Source organism: Corythoichthys intestinalis, chromosome 13 (genome assembly GCF_030265065.1).
Source record: "Corythoichthys intestinalis isolate RoL2023-P3 chromosome 13, ASM3026506v1, whole genome shotgun sequence".
Taxonomy (NCBI): Eukaryota; Metazoa; Chordata; class Actinopteri; order Syngnathiformes; family Syngnathidae; genus Corythoichthys; species Corythoichthys intestinalis.
This window is the reverse complement of record NC_080407.1, coordinates 47514274-47536945: the sequence shown is the minus strand read 5'-3', so window position 1 is coordinate 47536945 and position 22672 is coordinate 47514274. Positions and strand designations below refer to the sequence as shown.

Sequence of the window (22672 nt, the reverse complement as noted above, 5' to 3'; positions counted from 1 at the left end):
ACTTGAACCCCATTAAGATGCTGTGGCATGACCTAAAGACAGCGATTCATGCCAGACATCTTAGGAATCTGACGTAACAACAGCAGTTTTGTAGAGAAGAATGGGTCAAGATTAGTCCTGATCGATGTGCCAGACTGATCTGCAGCTACAGGAAGCATCTGGTTGAGGTTATTGCTGCCAAACGGGGTGCCACAAAATATTAAATGTGATTGTTCAGTTACTTATTTTCCCCCTGTGGTCATTGTTTTCATACTATTCTCATTAAAATATGAAAACCTATAAATGTTCGGGTGCTTTTAGTTAAAGCAGACACTGTTTTTTCATCTATGTGATTTTGACAAAGATCCAAAAATTACGGTATTTGCAGATCTGTTTGTCGATGGTTTAATCGTCGGACTGAAGTCAGTTCGTCAGTCCTCTCTGATACATAACTCAAGAACATGTTGTTCATGGAAATGATACAAACTCCAGCAATTAAATGAAGTGAACCCTGACCCGAACTCTATAAAGTCTTGAAAATGTGAAATCTGGAAAGTATAATGCATTTACCGATTTGAGGTGAATTTAAACCTAGATTATAAATAGGAGGGAGAAACAAGTATTCTAATAAAAAGATACTTCATGAGAAACGCATCAAAGAACACTATAAAATTACATTTACCGCTCTCCATCTGTCTTAACTTGGACTGTTCCTTGGGGAATGACATCTCTATTCCGATCATCGGGTTTGGACAAGGGTTGGAAAATGTGGTCCGCTTTGAGCTGCAGGTCATAAAAAAAAAAAAAAATCTATCCTGGTAAAACATTTCTTGGCACTAGCCAAGAAAGCTGTTTAAACCATAGCTTGTATAAATCAAGCCTGGAGCACAAAGAACTACAGTACATTAACGTTGTTAGTGCTAGCAATATTAGCGCTCTTTAGCTAGTCCGCAGAGACGATAAACGTAATTGAAATATAATTGCCATGACAACAGCATAAAAGTATTGCGTAAGATGGCAAGTTATATTTCTCATTTTTCGGAGGTCTTGTTTGAAGTCAAGACACCTCTGGCAATGTTGTGGTTGAGGAACGCTTCCAATGGGTTGTCAATCAAACACATTCATTTCCTTCTCTGGCAAAACCGAGCGAAAGCCGCAGTTTATTTTCTGTTCTTTCGCACTTGCAAATATGAGAAGGATTTCTTCTGAAAGCAAACATCGGGGTTACGGATTTAGAGGGCACAAGGCTAGTAAAAACGATCCATCTCCTTGGCGCCATAGTGGGGTCAAGTGGATGACCGTTCGTGGTCTGTTGAAGTGTTAAAGTGCCTGTGACAGCATAAAGAAAATCTTAAATAGCATTATTTTGTGAATTAGAATCATATTTTGAGACGATTAGACTATATACAACAATTTGGCAAATCGCAGATGATGACAAATTAGTCTTTTAATCTGGCGTTTAGCCCCTGCCTGTCATTATAGCGCGCTAGCGTCCCCAGCTGGAGGATGACGTCGGCAGGGTCACGATTTCAACTGATTTAGAATTCAGCCCATTGAGTGGGAATTATTCAGAACAAGGAAAATGCGACAGAGAGCAGCAAAATGTCATTGTTTCAATCAGTCTACTCCAATATTTTTACAGGATATTCTTTTTATCTAAGTATTTTCCCCAATTGCTAACTAAATGGTATGGTGGTGACAAAATACAGTCTTGTGCCAAATGGAATATGAAACATTAAAAATGCATTTATTCAGTACGACATGGCAAAATTACTCCATAATGGTCAAAACTGTCGACTTCTTGCACCTCCCGAGCAATATTTTATGCCACCGTAGTTAGTCAGGCTTTTGTCATTTCCATGCCCTGGCTTCGGAGAATGTAAACAAACCAGGAGGCGGGACAGCTAGCCGACATACTAACACAAACCGAGTGACAACTCAGTCTTATTGTCGCATTTCGAAGCAAAAAATCACATAAAGCTAGCCCGGATCATATCACACTACGATGGGGTTGTCAATTGTCTTCGCCGATTGGCAACCCTACTGGCGACGAGCAAGTTACAGCTCGTTCCCCAGCTGCGGACAGGAGAGCTCGCCGGGGAAGAAGCTGGAGAGTATTTTGTATTTGGCGGGGCTCGTGTGCGGCCGGATGTGATTGGGCGTGCTCGGATGGGTGTCCTGGTGCCGGTACTAGCGGTGGGGCGGCGTAGGGTCGGTTGCCAACGGGCTTACACTCACAAAGGATTCACACGAGTACTGTGTTCTAGATCACAGAGCTGATTTGTGTACATTCTATTCCTCCCAATCACTTAGACACAAGACAATAGACTTCCCCACCCCCCTCCCCTTCTTTCCTTGGTCAACAGACCCCCTACATGGTGTCAACGGGAAATACATCTAGCTGATGATAGCACCAACATATTAATAGTTAGTGTAGGCGTTCAATGTATTTCTTGTTGTTGTTAGTGATTCTTTTTTTTTTTTCTTGTGTTTCTTTTCTTCTGTCCCCCCATAACCCCTTCCTGTTCGCTGTTGGGATGGGAGTAAGTCATATTCTCAATGTGAAACATTACAACTAAAGATGTCCCGATCGATAGGTCATTTTCAAAGTATCGGAATCGGCAAAAAAAATATCGGACATGCCTTTTTTTAATATATATATATATTTTAATTAAATCATTTTCTAATTGTATTTAACGTTACAGACAAAATGTCTTACACTCATCCAGAGTCTTTAGTTTTGGCTTAAAGTAGGACTATCAAATTTATCGCGTTAAAGGTGGTAACTAATCTTTTTTTAATTAATCACGGCAAAATATTTAACGCAATTAACGCATGCGCTGCACGACTCACTCACGCATTGTCGCGTTCAATCTATAATGGTGCCGTTTTACCTATATATAGAGCTATAAGCAGGGGTGCACATAATTTTTTTGCCCAGGTTCTCAGAGGAGGACCTGGAGATGTGACTTGGTCCTCATTGAGCTTGAGAGCAGACCCGCCTGATGCGATAAATTTATGACAAGCTTTACTTAGAGCCAATTAACTGTAATTAATTATATTAACAATTAATGCTTGATTAACATCAACTGGCACAACAAAATTGCCATTACTTTGAAGTGAAATGTAAAGAAATAAAAAGCACCAATTCAAAATAAAGGGCATTATGCGGCTCCCACATTAACTCCAAGCCTTTTTAAAAGTGGGATGTCCTCCTCATAAGACCTCAGTTGGCTAAAGCCTTAAAATCCCTCTCTCAACAATTAGAAATATCTCGGGAAGCAATGTGGGGAAGAAAGGTAATAGTTGATCTTTTTCTTAACACCCTATGTTATTTCTCAACGCAGAGAAGATATATCAATTGGTGCCACTACGCACAGTCATGGTTCCACTTCCCATCATGCATTTGGGCAGAGCAGTTAAATGGCTACAGTATCATTTACTGAAAGCTGAAAAAATACACTAGATGGCAATATTTAGTCACAATGTACAAAGTCACATTTATCCTTTAAGAATTACAAGTCTTTCTATCCGTGGATCCCTCTCACACAAAGAATGTTAATAATGTAAATGCCATCTTGAGGATTTATTGTCATAATAAACAAATACAGTACTTGTGTACTGTATGTTGAATGTATATATTCGTCCAAGTTTTTTTTTTTTCTTAATGCATTGCCAAAATGTATGTGATCGGGAAAAATTAGTTGGGAATGATTGGAATTGAATCGGGAGCAAAAAAAAAAGCAATCGGATCGGGAAATATCGGGATCGGCAGATACTCAAACTTAAACGATCGGGATCGGATCGGGAGCAAAAACACATGATCGGAACAACCCTAATTGCAACTGTTCAGACCAACCGGACACTTAGACTTCCATTCTTACAAATCCACAAAATCAGCTGAATCCGCAGTCCATCTGCATGCTATAAAGCAATGCTGTATTGTGAGATGCTAACCCGGGTGACGTCACATTCGCATTCGTCCTCAACCCGAGACTAGAGCCGGAAGTCGCGCATTTTCATGGCGCGGGATTAAAAAAATTGAATAAATAAACAATGGCTTCCACACACATCCAAGCGGTCCATTTCATACGGGAGCATAAAATACCACTGAAATATGAAATAAACATGCTTTTTGCTGTCTGTTGGGTCTAAACTCGAACTAAGTGTTCTCAATTACCCAAGAGAGGACGAAGAGTAACTGGAGACAAAGACAGAGAGTGAGTTTTTGCTGAACGGCCATCAGGGAGAGAGGAGACAGTGCGATACGCTTCTTCGGTGTCTCATCGAGGTCTCGCTCTCAGAGCTCCCCGAGCTGCTGACTTTTATTGAGGGCTTGTTGCTGGGGTTACATCACTGTTGTCCAACGTTGCAGTTTCGATCGGGCAAGTTCCTTATTCTAGTCATCGATTTAACAGTCACACTCTTGATTAAATTAACAGTCACACTCTTGAGCGGGCAAGATAACTTTGTTTTGAACACATATTTGCACTCGAAGTAGCTTGGTGGAAAAGTACTGAGACGTTGTGTGATGAATCAACATATGTGTGTGTATTTATCAGCAGAATGTGAGCAATTGCCAGTCATAAAAATGTAAGCACATGATTATGGGCTAAAACTGTACTCTATATAGTAGCTTGGGAGTATAATGGTTATACAATCAAGCATATCTTACACTGTCATAGGTACTTTCAGGCTGTCGGGTAATTGATTGGAAACTTTAGAGAAGAATCAGAGTTGATCTCATCACAGGCTGGCACTAGAATCCACTTGGCCTGTTCCCCCACACCAGATCAACGTGCCAGATGTTATGAAAGGCTCAGGCGTAACTGTCACATGATCGACGTGACACTGATTGGCAGCCACAGGTTGCTTGCTGTATTTTTTGGACATTCCCAATACAAACTTAGCAAAGCCAGGCACGAGCGAAGGGGGAGACCGAAATTTGAGTCCGTTCCTCATCATAATACACCCAAACGTGTGAAATAGTAGCTACACTCCAACTTCTTGTTTGAACTTGCACGCTTGACTGAAGCCCATTTATTGATTGGCTCCTGTGCCAGACTTGAGGACTCCCTCCTCTCCTCACATTGCACATACAAATATACACTCCTCCCTCCCCTCTTCCATACCCTCCCCGGAATTCAAGTGACTACCGAGGAGCGGAGAGACAGCTACAGGCAGACCGGACCCTTAGGTTGACCTAAAAAAGGAGCATAAACGGCTTCTGCAGGCTTCATCAAGTCATGGAGGGTTCAACAGCTTGCAAACTACTTCTACTGATGACTAGTCTTATCATGGTACTGTAATATCTTTGTTTCTCTTGACTGTTTGCATCTTGAAATGTTTGCATCCTGAAATGTCACATGATGTTGTTTATTTACTGTGCGGCATGTGACTCCATAGCAGAGCTTGGAGGTCCTTAAAGCTTTATTGCAGCGTCTGAAAAGTCTCTTAAGTCCCTTTTTGGTCAGGATGCAGTGATTAAACAGATGTGCAGCTATCAAATGTCTGGATGGTCATCCAGTGCGTATTCAGTTGAAGGTGCACGAGTTGGGTTTCTCTTCACCCATCCAGGAAAATGTCCTTCCGCGCTGACAGGTGACTTGCATTGAATCTGTCCATCAGTGAGCATCGGCGCTCTTGCTCATTTCCTACTTTCTGCTTGATTCAATACATGGGGAAAGAGGCCACCTCTCTGTTTTTCTCATTGAGTCTGTTTGAAAAGCTCTGCGGTGGATTAGATAGCAGCCAAATGGACATGTGAGCCGTTTGATTATTAGCTCCAATTCCCGGTAGGAGCTTGTATTATTATACCGCTTTTATTGAGAACAAAAGCTGAGCCAGAAGCCAAATGGTGTCCATCTCTCTTGTCCTGTCCTCTCTACACCAGCCTTGTTGGACCTCCAGTTCTCCTGGCTCGCCAATAGACTGCAAAATTCCCTCATTGCCTTTCAAATGGAAGAGGCTGCCCAGTAATGTCTGTTTATATACTAGTACTGTGGATCCAAACATTGGAAGACAAAGTGAAAAGTAGCGCCATCGCTCTGGCTCTTGTATCTGTTCAACTGCCATCGTCTATCCTTTGACCAATGGCGATGCTCTAAAGCCCCTTTTGGACTTATCGTAATTTTCAGGCTATAAGCCGCTACTTTTTTCACTTCGTTTTGAATCTTACGTCTTATAGTCCAGTGTGGCTTATTTGTTGATTTATTTGAGTTAATAGGTAGCGGTGTCATAAGACTGCCATAAGACTGTAATAATTATGACATGACACTATAATGGGCATAAATATATGAATATGACAGATGTCATTAAGTGTCATGTCATAATTATGATGGTCTTATGACATAAAGTGTTATCAAATACCATAACTAGAAATTAATGAAACAACCGGAACAGTAACTGAAGAAATAATTGGCACAGAACATAATTTTATAATTTACATTTGAAGCGCTGCAATGCATGCTTGGAGGCATGTTTTATGACAACTGTGTTGACAGCAGGTAGGGAACAGTGATGGCCAAATGAAGCATTTGGCTTTGCACCCAATTGGTTCAAAGCTTCATGGTGGTTCATTTGGTCTTATGACATCTTATGATGCTGCTGACAAAAAAAGTGTTACCGGGTATCTTTTGGTGTAAATATCCCATAATACAGTTAGAACAGCTGCGGCTTATAGTCCAGTGCGGCTTATCTATGAATAAATTCCGTTTTTGTGTCAAAATTGGTGGGTGTCGCCTTATAGTCAGAAAATTAAGGTATACCCCGGGAAATTCCCGTGTAAAATGACACGGGATTTACCCCAGCCATATAATTATAATAATAATAATTGTAATTATACATTTTTGGTAGTTTTTTAGCATATGGCAAAATGACTTTTGACATATGACATTTTTTTGGGCATATGGCAAAATGACTTTTGGCATATGACATTTTTTTGGCAAATGTTTTTTGTCATATGGCATTTTTTGTCATATGGCAAAATGACTTTTGGCATGTGACATTTTTTTGGCATATGGAAAAATGACTTTCGGAATATAACATTTTTTGACATATCGCAAAATGGCTTTTAGCATATGACATTTTTTTGGCAAATGGCAAAATGGCTTTTGGCATGTGACATTTTTTTGACTTATCGCAAAATGGCTTTTAGCAGATGACTTTTTTTTTTTGCATATGGCAAAATGGCTTTTGGCATATGACATTTTTTGACAAATGGCAAAATGGTTTTTGGCATATGACATTTTTTTGACAAAATGGCAAAATGGCTTTTTTTGGTAGATGGAATTTTGTGGCATATGGCAAAATGCATTTTGGCATATGGCATTTTGGGGGGGGATATGCCATTGCGTTCACAAATTGAGAGATATCCCAGGAATATCGCAGGTTGGACAGTTTCACAGACTTGTCCCGTGTTGCCGAATCGGCGCTCTCTTTGCAGGGAGGGCAGCCGGCGTGATTTTATAACCCAGACATGACGTCATTTTTGGTCGGCAAATGGCGAAATGGCTTTTGGCATATGGCGTTTTTTGGCCTATGGCAAAATGGCTTTTGGCATCTGACATTTTTTGGGCCAATGGCTTTTGGCATATGGCATTTTTTTGGCATATGGCAAATGTCTTTTGGCATCTGACATTTTTTGGGCCAATGGCTTTTGGCATATGGCATTTTTTTTGGCATATGGCAAATGTCTTTTGGCATATGACATTTTCTTGACAAATGGCAAAATGCATTTTGGCATATGGCATTTTGTGGCATTGCCATTGCTTTCAGACGTTGAGAGATATCCCAGGAATATCGCAGGTTGAACAGTTTCACAGACTTGTCCCGTGTTGTTGACTCGGCGCTCTCTGTGCAGCGAGGGCAGCTGGCGCGATTTTATAACCCAGACATGACGTCATTTTTGGTCGGCATCAAAAACAAAATAAACCACACATTTCCAAAGATGGACGATGGATTTTCTTACCTGGCTCTTCGATTCAGTAGAAATTTAATTTTGGTATGTTTTCAGTTTAATTATGGTATTTCCAGTTTGCCATGTTGATAATTGTGATGTTTGTTGATTGTTTTCGTCTTACTTAGAATAAAGAGGACATGACAATCTGCCCACCATGTTCTTTACGTCATCAGCCGTCATCGTTGTGACCCGGGAATTTAATGCCTGCTTTCACACATACCGCTTCCCACGAAATTCCCGGACATTAAACTAAGACGCGACTCGGTAAATGTCCAGTCGACCCGGGAAATTGCTTTCACACATAAGGGCTACCCGTTTAAATCCCGGGATTTTTATGGTGTTTCTGTATGTGTGAAAGGGGCATAACACTGCAAGGGAAGCTTAGCTTTCCCTAAAATGTCAACAACAACAAAAAAGTGATCAAACGTACACTGTTGTGTGTATATTTCATTTATTAAATATGCGCTATAAGGCGCTCAACTTTTGTTCAGAATTAGCTTGTCTTGGCATTTTTCAATTTTCATACAATTGTTCTGAGTTGAACCGGAGACTTTTATAATCATCCTAGTGACACTTGTTGTTGAAAACAACGAGCGAAAAAACAAGCTTCTATTTCTTGTTTTTGTTTTTTTAATTCTAGATGCATGTGTCCCGAGACTTGACTTCTAGCACTCTAGTTTCTTCCCCTACCGAGCAGTGGGTGCTGCTGAGCTCCGGCATCTTTACAAAGCACTCAGAGGCAAACAAACTTTGAGCTTCCCCTCATAGATAGACCAGCATCGGCCACTGCGTCTGACGGCCATTTCAGTCCGCACACACTTTCAATAAGATGAACCCTGATGATCCGTACTGCTCAGTAGGGTGTTTTTGCCTCTGTGCCCAGGGGTTAATTTGTGCCGGAACCTGCCGGAACATGATCCAGCACCTCTTGATTATGGCCTCCCTGTGTTCCACGACTTACTTGGGCAGATCCGGAACATCTCGTGTGACATTAAAAAAAAAAACTTTGTGAAATTTGCAGCATCTGGGGAGCAAGCAGCCAGGATCAAACGGTATTTCAACATGCCAAAAAGACAGTTGTATTTACTGTCCTTCAAAAAGACAGTTGCATTTACTGTCCTTTTATAAAAAAGAAGAAAAATGGTTCAAAAGGCTGCTGGCAGGACAGCTATACTTTTCGCCAAGATCATCAACCATTGAATATGGTACGCCTGTCGGTGTCGTGCCAATGTAGTTACCTCAGTCAAACATTGGAGGTATGGAGGTAGATTTGTGTCATTTTTCGATCCCCCAAAAAAAGTTGCTTCAATCAAAATAAATATTTTAAACTTAAAAAAAAAAAAAAAACTTTGAAATTTAAAATGTTTAAAAATTGCATTTAAAAGCTATTTTTATTTAATTGTTTATTTTATTTTATTTTATTTTTTTTTTTGGATTGAAGTAATGTTTTGTGTTTGGCTAGGACATTTGTGTCTTTATTATTCAATCAAAAAATAAGTTGCTTCATGCAAAAATATATATTTTCAAAGGAAAAATCACTTCAATCAAAAGAGAAAAAATTCAATCATAGAAAAAAGTTTTGAATGCGAAAAAATATTTGAGACTCAAAAATTTACATTTGAACACTTAATTTTTCATTAAAAAAAAAAAGTTTTCTTCGATTTTAGCAATCCTTTTTGTGTTTGGGCCATATGTGTCTAAATCATTCAATGACCCAAAAAATTGCTTCAATCATAATGAAATATTTTCAATCAAAGAAAAAAATCATTTGAAAAATAAAATTGCCCTCCCCATTTTTTTTTTTTTTTTTTTTTTTTAGTTTTTGGGGTTTTTTTGTTTTGTTTTGTTTTTTGGAAAATAATGTGCAAAGCAAATGAGTCACATGATCTGTTCAAAAAATAATTTTGAGCCATTGTAAAAATATCTTTTTGTTCATTTCATTCATTTTTGTTGTTTGTTTTCTTGTTTTACAACTTCTATATATTGTATATAAATATATATGTATATATATATGTGTATATATATATATATATATATATATATATATATATACATATATATATATATTATCGCGTTAACGGGCGGTAATTAATTTTTTTCATTAATCACGTTCAAATATTTGACGCAATTAACGCTCATGCCCAGTTCAGACAGATTTAAATGACAGTACAGTGAAAACCCCACTTGTTAATTGTGTTTTGCGGAGTTTTGCAGCCCTCTGCTGGCGCTTGGGTGCGACTGATTTTATAGGCTTCAGCACCCATGAGCATTGTGTAAGTAATTATTGACATCAACAATGGCGGGCTACTAGTTTATTTTTTGATTGAAAATTTTACAAATTTTATTCAAATGAAAACATTCAGAGGGGTTTTAATATAAAATTTATATGACTTGTACTAACATTTATCTTTTAAGAACTACAAGTCTTTCTATCCATGGATCGCTTTAACAGAATGTTAATAATGTTAATGCCATCTTTTTGATTTATTGTTATAATAAACAAATACAGTCCTTATGTACCGCATGTTGAATATATATATCCATCTTGTGTCTTTCAATTCCAACAATAATTTACAGAAAAATATGGCATATTTTATAGATGGTTTGAATTGCGATTAATTGCGATTAATTATGATTAATTCATTTTTAAGCTGTAATTAACTCGATTAAAAATTTAAATCGTTTGACAGCCCTAATAAATAAATATATATATATGAAAGTCAATTACATACAATGACACTTTTCGGCCACCGGGGGGCATGGCCCCCCTTAAACCCCGCTTCTGGTTAAAAGCGATGAGAATTCACTATTTTTGTTTTTATTGAGTTTTTTATTACCTTTTCATTGCCTCAAAATACTTTCTGCATGTATTTCCCTCTCATACTTTTAACCATTGTGCTTTTTGGTGGTAGCTTTAAAGCAGTTGGCCACATTAGTCACGTAGCGTATTTAAACCATCCTTATTTGATATAACTACATTTAAGTGTTTTCATGAGGCATTTTTTTAGACATTCTGCCTGTATGCATCTAAACAAAACAACTTGAGAGCACACGGTAGTAGTTTGGGTGTCAAATTCGTCTCATGTAGGACGTTTCGCTGATGTAGAACATTTTGGCAGAACACCGCGTGCAGCAGGAGGCTAGTGCCATAGCAGCTAGCCAGGTTCACGGACAGCCAGCCAAGCCGGGGCAGGAGGCTGCTACCGTGGCAGCAGCTAGTCAGGTTCAGCACCACCCGGAGTGGGGGCAGGTTTGGGCTGCATAATTTGTAAGTCGGTGGGAACTTTGGGTCCAAAGAAGACAGGTGGGATCAAACTCGCAAAAGAATTATTATTATTTATTGTAATCTGTTTTCTTTCTATGTTTTACAAGTTAGACCTGTTAAGAAACTAATTGCTGACTGTGTACTGCAAGTCCCACCTCTGGTTATGTGGGAAATTGACTGTGCTGTGCAGAGTATAGCCTAAATAATTGTAAATTTTAGTCATATCATTCATACCATGGATATTATCTGAAAATGAGGCTTGTAAGTCCCACAGCATGGCAAGTGGGCATTTGCGTGTTGTTTTCAGCACCATTTTCTGCATATGTTCTGAGACCTGTGCCCGTCTCGTCATCCCTGCGTCGTCATTGCTTTCCTATGAAAGAGTACTGAAAAAAAAACTGTCTCCGGTTTAAATAATGCAAGTTGAGGCAAATGTCTGAAGGATGTTTGATTGCATGAAACTGTGGTGTAAAGATCTCGCAGTGAGTATTCTTGCAAATATGCTTTGATGGTTCCCCAACATCAGAAAGTTTAGGTTATGCATGAAATGATACGTGAGTAACGTCCCGCCGCTTTGCATCAATTTCCTTTTCACAGCCTTAAATCCTCCAGTGACTGGCAGATTATTTGATTGAATGTGTTTGCACCCCAAGTCTTTTCAGCCGCATTCCGACTCCCACGAGAGTTGAACGAGTTGTCCTAGCCTTAGTTCCATCTCGCGGAGTATTTGCCTTTTATTGGGAGCGGCAGCTTTTGGAGCATGCCAGCTAAGCCACCCTTTCTTCTCACCCTCCGGCGTCATTCAATCGACTCCGGCGACGGCGTTGTTCAAGCCAAAAGAAAGAAACGTAGCACGAAAGCAGTCAGACGGAGGCGATGCGTATCACATGACCGTGCCAACCCTTTCCAAAATAAACAGCCTGATGAATCCGTCCTGTTAAATCACTTGAAAATGAAGGCCCGATGATGATGATGAAGGCGTCACTCGCCATTTGAGTTGCGAATTGTCTTCAGAGTCGCAAAAAAAAAAATCACCTTCTCATAATATTGACATTGGATGCTGTGATAGTATTCTAAACCTGTCTAAGCCGTCCTTTTGACCTCTCTCTATGTGTAGAGTTCACGGACGGCCCGCTCGGAAGAGGACCGAGACACTCTGTGGGACGCCTGGGGCTCGTGGAGCGAATGTTCCCGTACCTGTGGAGGAGGGGCGTCATATTCCCTGAGACGATGCCTTAGTTCCAAGTAAGCCTTTATTGCTATATTTAGCTAAACTTTAAACATATCATAGATACTGTAAATGGAAACATATCGCAGATCATTTTCGTGTGTTCAAATGCTGACTTTACAGCCTGCTTTCTGTTAAACCGCCGTATTTTGACTTTAAAATGAAATTGGCTCGCCCTCGCCCTGCTGCTGCCAATCGTTCCGCCAAATAAACCCAGACAATAGACCAAACGGTGTGAGTCAAGCGCCCACGTGCTGCAATGGGGGTTTCCCCAGTCTGAAAGAATTCATTCTTTGCAAAACACATACAAATTTTTTTTTAATGGATACTTGTTTTCTTAATCATTTTATGTTCTTGATGAAGATTTGAAATAATTCCAAATGATGTAAATAAGATGTAAATAAGAAACTAATTAACTCAGAGCCTGCCATTGACATTGATGCAGCAGAATCGAAAACAAAAAGTGATATTTTGCTTATGGCATATGGCATTTTTTTTTTGGCATATGGCAAAATGGCTTTTGGCAAATAGCATTTTTTCGGCACATGCCAAAATGACTTTAGGCATATGGGAGTTTTAATTTGTATATGGCAAAACAGCTTTTGGCATATGGCATTTTCTGGCATTTGGCAGGTTTTTTGACATATGGCAGGTTTTAGCATATGGCAAAATGGCTTCTACCATATATTTTTTGGCATATGGCAAAATGGCTTCTGGCATATGGCATTTTTTGCCATTTGGCAAAATGGCTATTGGCATACAGGTATGGCAGTTTTTTTAGTATATGGCAAAATGGCTTTTGGCATATATCATTTTTTGGCATATGGCTATTGGCATACAGGTATGGCAGTTTTTTAGTATATGGCAAAATGGCTTTTGGCAAATGGCATAATTTTGGCCATGCCAAAATAACTTTTGGCATATGGTGGTTTGTTTGTTTTTATATGGCAAAATGGCTTTTGGCATATAGCATTTTCTGGCACATGGCAGATTTTTTGGCATATGGCAAAATAGCGTTTGGCAAATGGAATTTTTGGGCACGGGCCAAAATGACTTTTTGCATATGGTAGTTTTTTTCTGTTTTTTTTTTATATGGCAAAATGGCGTTTGGCATACAGGTATGGCAGTTTTGTAGTATATGGCAATATGACTTTTGGCAAATGGCATATTTTTGGCCACGCCAAAATTACTTGTCATATGGTAGTTTTTTTAATATGGCAAAATGGCTTTTGGCATATAGCATTTTCTGGCATATGGCAGGTTTTTTGGCATATGGTAGTTTTTTAGCATAGGGCAAAATAGCTTTTAGCATATGATATTTTTTGGCATATGGCAAAATGGCTTTTGGCATATGGCATTTTTTGCCATATGGTTTTGGCAAATGGCATTTTTGGGCACGGGCCAAAATGACTTTTTGCATAAGGTAGGTTTTTTTTTTGTATATGGCAAAATGGCTTTTGGCATACAGGTATGGCAGTTTTTTGGTATATGGCAAAATGGCTTTTGGCATATGGCATTTTCTTGTATATGGCAAAAGGCTTTTGGCATATGGCAGTTTTTAGCATATAGCAAAATGGCTTTAAACATATGATATTTTATGGCATATGGCAAAATGTCTTTTGGGACATGACATTTTTTTGGCATATAGTAAAATGGCTTTTGGCATACAGGTATGGCAGTTTTTTTGTACATGGCAAAATGGCTTTTGGCATATGGTAAAATGGCTTTTGGCATATAGCATTTTTTGGTATATGGCAAAATAGCTTTTGGCATAGGGCATTTTCTGCCATATGGCAGGTTTCTTTGGAATATGGCAGTTTTAGCAGGTTATGCACGTCCATGCCATTGACGGCCATGCACCTCCAAATTTCCCATTCATTTTCAATGGCAGAAAAACGTGTGGTTATAATTTTTAACCATACACTTACCATTACAGCACGTTGACATTCAACTGGCACCCAAGTAAGGTGATGCCATTGACAGCCATGCACGTCCAAATTTCCCATTCATTTTTAGTGGCAGAAAAACATGTGGTTGGAATTTTTTACCATTCACTTGCCATTATAGCCCATTGACATTCAACTGGTGTCCAAGCAAAGTGAAGCCATTGACAGCCGTGCACGTCCAAATTTTCCATTCATTTTCAATGGCAGAAAAACGTGTGGTTTCGATTTTTGACCATACACTTACGATCACAGCGCGTTGACATTCAACTGGCACCCAAGTAAGGTGATGCCATTGACAGCCATGCACGTCAAAATTTCCCATTCATTTTCAATGGCAGAAAAACTTGTAGTTGGAATTTTTTACCATACACTTGCCATTATAGCCCATTGACATTCAATTGGCGTCCAAGTAAGCCGATGCCATTGACAGCCATGTATGTTGAAAAATATGCCAAAAACATATGCCAAAAAAACTGCCGTATGCCGAAAAAAAGCCATAAGACCAAAAAAAAAATACCATATGTCAAAAGTCATTTTTCTATATGCCAAAAAAGTGCCATTTTGCCATATGTCAAATACCACTGTTCGTTCTCGCAATCTCTCCAACGATGGCTGTCCAATTCATTTAAAGTTGCTATGAAATGGTAAGTATTTTAAATAAATTACTGCTTTTAAATGTAGAACACAATTTTGGCACTCAAATCCGACTTTTTTTTATTATTCCACCCAAAAGAATTTATGTTTGTGACATCACAACCAGAATTGACCATCATGTCTAGCTTTCTAGCATTGCGCTAGCTAGTACGTGTTGACTGAATGACAGAACGGTCACAAGGCAACAATGGAATAGAAATCTTATGGATCGCATAGGATTCTGGGGGTGAAATCATCTTCTGTATTGAGAATTTTTAGTGGGTAGGGCCAAGGCAGCTTATGATGGATTTTTTTGTCCAAAATATGCTCTGGTATCATCATAGCACCTTTAATTAAACTGGGAGTTCTGGCTGTGAATTCTCAGATTTCACCACCATAAACTGCGCTAGATGCCCAATCCATTGTGACTGGGTCCCAGTCGATGAGTATCCCATAAAAGGGTTAACTTTTCCCCTCAGAAATCCACGAAAACATGAATAAATGGTGATTTTTGTGTCCTGTGCAAACATCAATTTAAAGTCAGCAGATTTCAACGTGTGATAAATCTGCTTTGACTATAGTGGCACAGTGTTGCGCTTAGTGCATGGTCGCATTGTACGGCGGCTATTATGTCTTAGCGAGCTCGCCGCAGAACCTCCCGCGCTTGCGGCTCCCCACAAGCCAAAAGTATTGAGCAAATGTCGAGCTAACCGCCGGCTTTAGGTGCACATGACTGGTGTGTATTGTGGTTTGCCTCATCATTCAACACAACCCAAAACCAGTTCACACAAGTGCTCCTTTTTTCCCCCCCTCTACTAGGACCTGTGAAGGCCAGAATATCAAATATCGCACATGCAGTAATGTGGTAAGTTCAGCATCTTGGTGTCGTCGGGCTTCCAACTGGGGGATTTCTCAAGATGAACTTGCAATGCAGTGAACCCTGCACGGATAAAAGGGATTCGTAATTGAGTATAGCTGAAATAATACACAACTATCACGCATAGTGTGCACAGTTCGACGTACTTAAACGCACTTTTTACTTTGCACAAAATAATAAATGTGAAGGAAAATTGCATAGCCTAAATTGACGGTGTATTAGTTGAGCATTTTTTGTATTATGAGTAGGGCTGTCAAAATTATCGCGTTAACGGGCGGTAATTAATCTTTTTAATTAATAAAGTTAAAATATTTGACGTGATTAACGCACATGCCCCGCTCAAACAGATTAAAATGACAGCACAGTGCAATTGTCCACTTGTTACTTGTGTTTTTGGGAGTTTTTTTGTCGCCCTCTGCTGGCGCTTGGGTGCGACTGATTTTATTGGCTTCATCACCCACGAACATTGTGCAATTAATGACATCAACAATGGCGGGCAACTAGTTTATTTTTTGACTGAAAATTTTACAAATTTTATTAAAACGAAAACGTTAAGAGGGGTTTTAATATAAAATTTCTATAACTTGGACTAACATTTATCTTTTAAGAACTACAAGTCTTTCTATCCATGGATCGCTTTAACAGAATGTTAATAATGTTAATGCCATCTTGTTGATTTATTGTTATAATAAACAAATACATTACTTATGTACCGTATGTTGAATGTATATATCCATCTTATCTTTCCATTCCGACAATAATTTACAGAAAAATATGACACATTTTATAGATCGTTTGAATTGCGATTAATTACGATTAATTTTTAAGCTGTAATTAACTCGATTAAAAATTTTAATCGTTTCACAGCCCTAATTATGAGATATTTACACCAAAACATAATAACCGGTGACACTTTATTTGACAGTGGCATCATACGACTCTCTTGATACCAAATGAACCACCATGAAGCTTTGAACCAATTCACCGCAAAGCTTCATTGCTTCAGGAAGCTTCATTTGGCCATCACTGCTCCCTAAAGGGAGACAGTCAACCTTTGCTGCCACCTGCTGTCAGCACTGGTGTCGTCAAACATGCCTCCTAGCATGCATTGTAGCACTAGAGACGTAAAGAACAACCAAAATTCATATTCTGTGCAATTATTTCTTCAGTTACTGTTCTAGTTGTTTCATTAATTGCTAGCTATGGTATTCAGTAACACTTTATTTGACAGCAGCATCACAAGACTGTCATGCGACCAAATGAACCCTATGAAGCTTCATAGCTTCATGAAGCTTCATTTTGCCATCACTGCTCCCTTGGGTGAGACAGTTGTCAGCCGACATGCCTCCTAACATGCAGTGCAGCACTAGAGATGTAAATAAAAACCACAATTCATATTCTGTGCTAATTATTTCTTCAGTTACTGTTCTAGTTGTTTCATTAATTCCTAGTTATGTTATTTCGCAACACTTTATTTCACAGTGGCGCCATAAGACTGTCATAGGACCATCATAACTATGACATGACACTGTCATGAGCAGTAATGAATGCTTACAACAGATGTCATTTATTGTGATCCGGAAAACTATCACTTTTGAATGGATGTAAAAGATCCAAGTTGGACGTAAATGGAGTTAAAGACATAATTTGCCGGATTACACTTCATGACACCTCATAAGCATTCAGTAATGCCCATGATAGTGTCATGACATAATTATGACGGTGTTATTACAGTCTTATGACACCGCTGTCAAATGAAGTGTTACCTATTAATCCATATAAATCAAGAAATAAGCCGCACTGGACTATAAGCCGCAGGATTCAAAATGATGGAAAAAAGTAGTGTCTTATAGTCCGAAAATTACAATAGTCTGAAACTGTATTTTAGTATTTTGTATGTGGGTATATATAATGTACATATATAGTAAGCGGGTGTTCACTGCAATGCAAAAATTGATGAAAAGCTGCATTTTATTTCATGTTTGCACCATCTTGCGCTTAGGACTGCCCTTTGGACGCCGGAGACTTCCGAGCACAGCAGTGTTCGGCTCACGCCGACGTCCGCTACCATGGCCAATACCACGAATGGCTGCCCGCGTACAACGACCCGGACAATCCGTGCGCCCTTAAATGCAAAGCCAAGGGTTCTGGGCTGCTGATGGAGTTGGCGCCCAAGGTTTTAGACGGGACACGTTGTTACACCGAGTCCTTAGACATGTGCATCAGTGGGATTTGCCAGGTATGACATTATCTGTTTGAGTGTAAAGTGCTTTGACTCCTCAGACTTTTAGATTGTAGGCTAGGGGTATCCAACCTGACTCAAATACTGTAATTTTTGGACTATAGGGTGCACCTCACTATAAGCCACCAAATTTGACACGAAAACGACATTTGTTCATAGATAGGCTGCACTGGACTATAAGCCGCAGCTGTCCTCACTGTATTATGGGATATTTACACCAAAAGATAATAACCCGTAACACTTAATTTGACAGTGGCGCCATAAGACTGTCATAACACCAAATGAACAACCATGAAGCTTTGAACCAATTAGCTGCAAAGCTTCATTTGGGGGAGACAGTCAAGCTCTAATGCCACCTGCTGTCAACACTGTTGTCATCCAACATGCCTCCTAGCATGCAATGCAGCACTACAGATGTCAATAGCAATCAAAAATCATGTTCTGTTTTTATTATTTCTTCAGTTACTGTTCCAGTTGTTTCATTAATTGCAAGTTATGGTATTTCGTAACACTTGATTTCACAACGGCATCATAAGACTGTCATAAGACCAAATGAACCACCATGAAGCTTTGAACCAATTAGCTGCAAAGTTTCATTGCATCAGGAAGCTTCATTTGCCCATCACTGCTCCCTTCAGAGAGACAGTCAACCTCTGCTGCCACCTACATGTCATCCAACATGCCTCCTAGCATGCATTGCAGCACTACAGATGTAAACAGCAATAAAAATTCATGTTCTGTTATAATTATTTATTCAGTTACTTTCCAGTTGTTTCATTAATTACTAGTTATGGTATTTGGTAACACTTGGACTTAAATGGAGTTAGTGACATATTTAACTGGATGACACTTAATGACGTCTGTCATAAGCATTCAGTAATGCCCATTGAGAGAGCGAGAACCAAAAGTGGTATTTGCTTTTTTTTTTTTTTTTTGCCATGTGGCAAAATTGATTTTGTCATGTGGCATTTTTTTGCCAATTGGCAAAATGGATTCTTCCATTTGTCATTTTTTTGCCATGTGGCAAAATGGATCTTGCCATGTTGTATTTTTTCTTTGCCATGTGGCAAAGTTAAATTTTGCCATATGGCATTTTTTGCCATGTGGCGAAATGGATTTTGACATGTGGCATTTTTTGGGGGGTATATGACAGTTTTGCAGGCCATGCACGTCCATGCCAGTGACGGTTATGCACGTCCAAATTTTCCATTCACTTTAAATGGCTTGGGTGCCAGTTGAATGTCAATGCGTTCTAATGTAAAGTGTATGGTCAAAAATCACAGCCACACGTGTGTTTATGCCATTTAAAATGAATAGAAAATTTGGATGTGCATAGCCGTCAAGAGCATAGCCTGACTTGGGGTTCAGTTGAATGTAAATGCGCTCTAATGTAAAGTGTATGGTCAAAAGTCACAGCCACACGTTTTTCTGCCATTTAAAATGAATGGAAAATTTGGACGTGCAGAGCCGTCAATGGCATAGCCTGACTTGGTTGTCAGTTAAATGTCAATATGCTCTAATGTAAAGTGTATGGTCAAAAATCACAGCCACACGTTTTTGTGCGATTTTTCAAATGAATGGAAAATTTGGACGTGCATAGCCGTCAATGGGATAGCCTTAATTGGGTGCCAGCTGAATGTCAATGCGCCCTAATGTAAAGTGCAATGTCAAAAATCGCAACTAAATGTTTTTCTGCCATTTAAAATGAAGGGAAAATTTGGACGTGCATAGCCGTCGATGGCATCGACTTGGGTGGATTTTGCCGCATGGCAAAAAATGCCACATGGCAAAACATTTTTGCCACATAGCAAAAAAAAATGCCACATAGCAAAATCCATTTTGCCACATGACAAAAAAAATGCCACATGGCAAAATCCAAGTTGCCACATGGCAAAAAAAAAAATTCCACATGGCAAAATTTTTTTTGCCTCATGGCAAAATCCATTTTGGCACGTGGCAAATACCTCTATTGGTTCTTGGCTCTGTTGAATAGTGTCATGTCATGGAGTTAATGGTCTTATGACAGTCTTATGATGCCAATGTCAAATAAAGCGTTTCCTATTAATCCAAATAAATGAGCAAATAAACCGCACTGGACTATAAGCCGCAGGATTCAAAATGAGGGGGAAAAGTAGCGGTTTATAGTCTAAAAATTACAGTAATTAGGATCGTTGTAAGGCCACTGTAGACCTTGCTGATGAGCGGATCCTTTGTTTCAGGTGTGTTCAAGGAGGGGCCACGGAAAAGAAGCTAGATAGGGCCTCTCGAGGACCGGAGTTGGATACCCCTTTTGCAGGCGCTGTCATTTTCATCCTATGCAATGTGATTGGTCTGAATTCAAATTGAAAAATAGTCCATCACTGCCCTCTATTGGCAATTTTGTCTCATTCACTTTGCGAGCGGGCTTTGAAATCACAGTAAAGCTGCTTCAGAGGTTTCATAATAATCATTAAAACTTAGGTGCGTTGAGTCTTCAAAACGTGTGTCGAGTAATGAAGGGACATTTCCGTGAAATGTGTTACCGATGCCGAAAATTATGACGTTTGAAGCCTCGCTGCCTAGCTTTACCATGTGATTGCTTCAAGAAGTGGGTTGACAGCTAGCTACAGTATAGAAACACCTCAAGCTACATTCAAAAGGTGGGTGTTTGAAGGAGTTTGAATAGTTTTGCGTTACTTTGGAGAGTTAAGGTGAGAGTGAAAGGTTTAGAAGTGAGGAGAAAAGGAGGAGTACAGTAATTGATAGGTGGAGCTAGCAAGAAACCGGACTTCCCCTTTGTGGAGTAACTTTTGTTTTTGAATGAAAATGAAGCTTTGTGGAATGAACCCTTTCTCGAATCAATTGGCTCAAGTGATTCAATGCCTCATGAGGCTTCATCTCAACATCAATCATTTTTACACTCCAGATTGTGGGCTGCGATCACGAGTTGGGAAGCGCGGCCAAAGAAGACAACTGCGGCGTCTGCAATGGTGACGGCTCCTCGTGCAGGCTGGTGCGAGGGCATTATAAAACTCAACACGCCTCGGGGAAAGGTATGTCCAATGTCGTGTTGTCGTGTTATCAGTTTAATATTAATTGTCTGATTTCCTTTTCAAGCTGAAGACACTGCTGTCGTCATCCCCTTCAGGAGTCGTCATGTCCGTCTTATTCTAAAAGGCCCGGATCACTTGTGTAAGTCCTGGTAGGTCCAGGGTGCTCTTCCGAGTACTGTATCATATTAGCATTGAATGTGTTGCTTTACTATACCGTTGTATGAAAAAGTATCTGAACCTTTTGGAATTTCTCACATTTCTGCATAAAATCTCCATGAAATGAGATTTGATCTTTGTCAAAATCACACAGATGAAAATACAGTGTCTGCTTTAACTAAAACCAACCAAACATATATAGGTTTTCATATTTTAATGAGGATAACATTCAAACAATGACAGAACGGGGGGAAATAAAGGAAATGAACCCTCTGCCTACGGCAGTGGTTGCTAACCTGGGTTCGATCGAACCCAAGGGGTTCGGTGTGTAAGTCTAAGGGGTTCGGCGAAGGTAAAGAAATGCAGAGCCCTGTTTACGTATGCTGATTAAATCTAAGCAAAGTGACTTTTTAGACTAGGTTTTGGACTGGTTTACTCACAATTTTAATCCATTTCTCATAACTGCTAGTCCTTGATCCGATGGTTTGCTCAGTGGAAGGTTGACTCGCACTTGGTATGACTTAATACAATAGACCAATGGGCAGTGTGGTCTCAAATTTGGACCTGTTTACAAAACATGCTGTCAAAATGAGATTTTGGAATGCGAATTTGCTAAATTATTAGCTTGCTAGCTTAGATATATTGGTTTTGAATTTGGAAAAAAAAAAAGCTTTATCATCTAATTCCAAAGGGTTCGGTGAAATCAAATGTGAAACTGGGCTTCGGTACCTTTAGCAAGGTTAAGAATCACTGGCCTAAGGACACTTAAAGAGCAATTGAAACCAATTTTTACCAAACAATTTAAGTCAGGTGTGTGCCCAATCAACGATGAATGGTTTAAAGCTGCCCTGCCCACTATAAAACACACACCTGGTAAGAATTGCCTTGATGAGAAGCATTGTCTGATGTGCATTATTACTTGGTCAAAAGAGCTGTCTGAAGACCTTCGATCAAAGCTTGTTGATTTGTATAAATCTGGGAAAGGATCTCTAAAAGGATGTTCATCAATGGACAGTCACAGAAAATTGGCTACAAAAGAGAGAGTTGGCATTGTTGCTTCTCTCCCAAGGAGTGGCCATGCACCAAAGATGATGTCAAAAGTTCAGCGCAGAATACTTATAGAGGTAAAAAAAGAACCCTAGAGTTACTGCTGAAGTCACTGAAGTCAATGGCACACTCCAATATATCTGTGCACACATCAACTATATGTAAAACTTTGGCCAAGAATGGTGTTCATGGAAGGACTCCACGGAGGAAGCCACTGCTGTCCTAAAAAAAATTGTTATTCGTTTAATTTTTGCAAAAAAGCACTTGGACACTGCACAGAAGTTTTAGCAAAATATTTTGTGGACTG

At 39.4% G+C, this 22672-nt stretch overlaps 1 protein-coding gene across 4 annotated transcripts in view; it reads left to right on the top strand.

Moving 5' to 3' along the window:
* The window catches only part of adamtsl3 (ADAMTS-like 3), a 101187-nt gene that overhangs the window by 52178 nt on the left and 26337 nt on the right, over positions 1–22672 (top strand). For 2 of the 4 annotated variants that reach the window (XM_057856101.1, XM_057856100.1), the window contains exons 3-7: positions 12322–12449; positions 15831–15876; positions 17891–18127; positions 21036–21162; positions 21227–21301. In XM_057856101.1, coding sequence (XP_057712084.1) covers positions 12322–12449; positions 15831–15876; positions 17891–18127; positions 21036–21162; positions 21227–21301 — 613 coding nt within the window. Of the gene's footprint in view, positions 1–5133; positions 5280–12321; positions 12450–15830; positions 15877–17890; positions 18128–21035; positions 21163–21226; positions 21312–22672 lie in introns of those variants that run through there. The other 2 variants (XM_057856102.1, XM_057856103.1) reach the window with 2 other exon arrangements.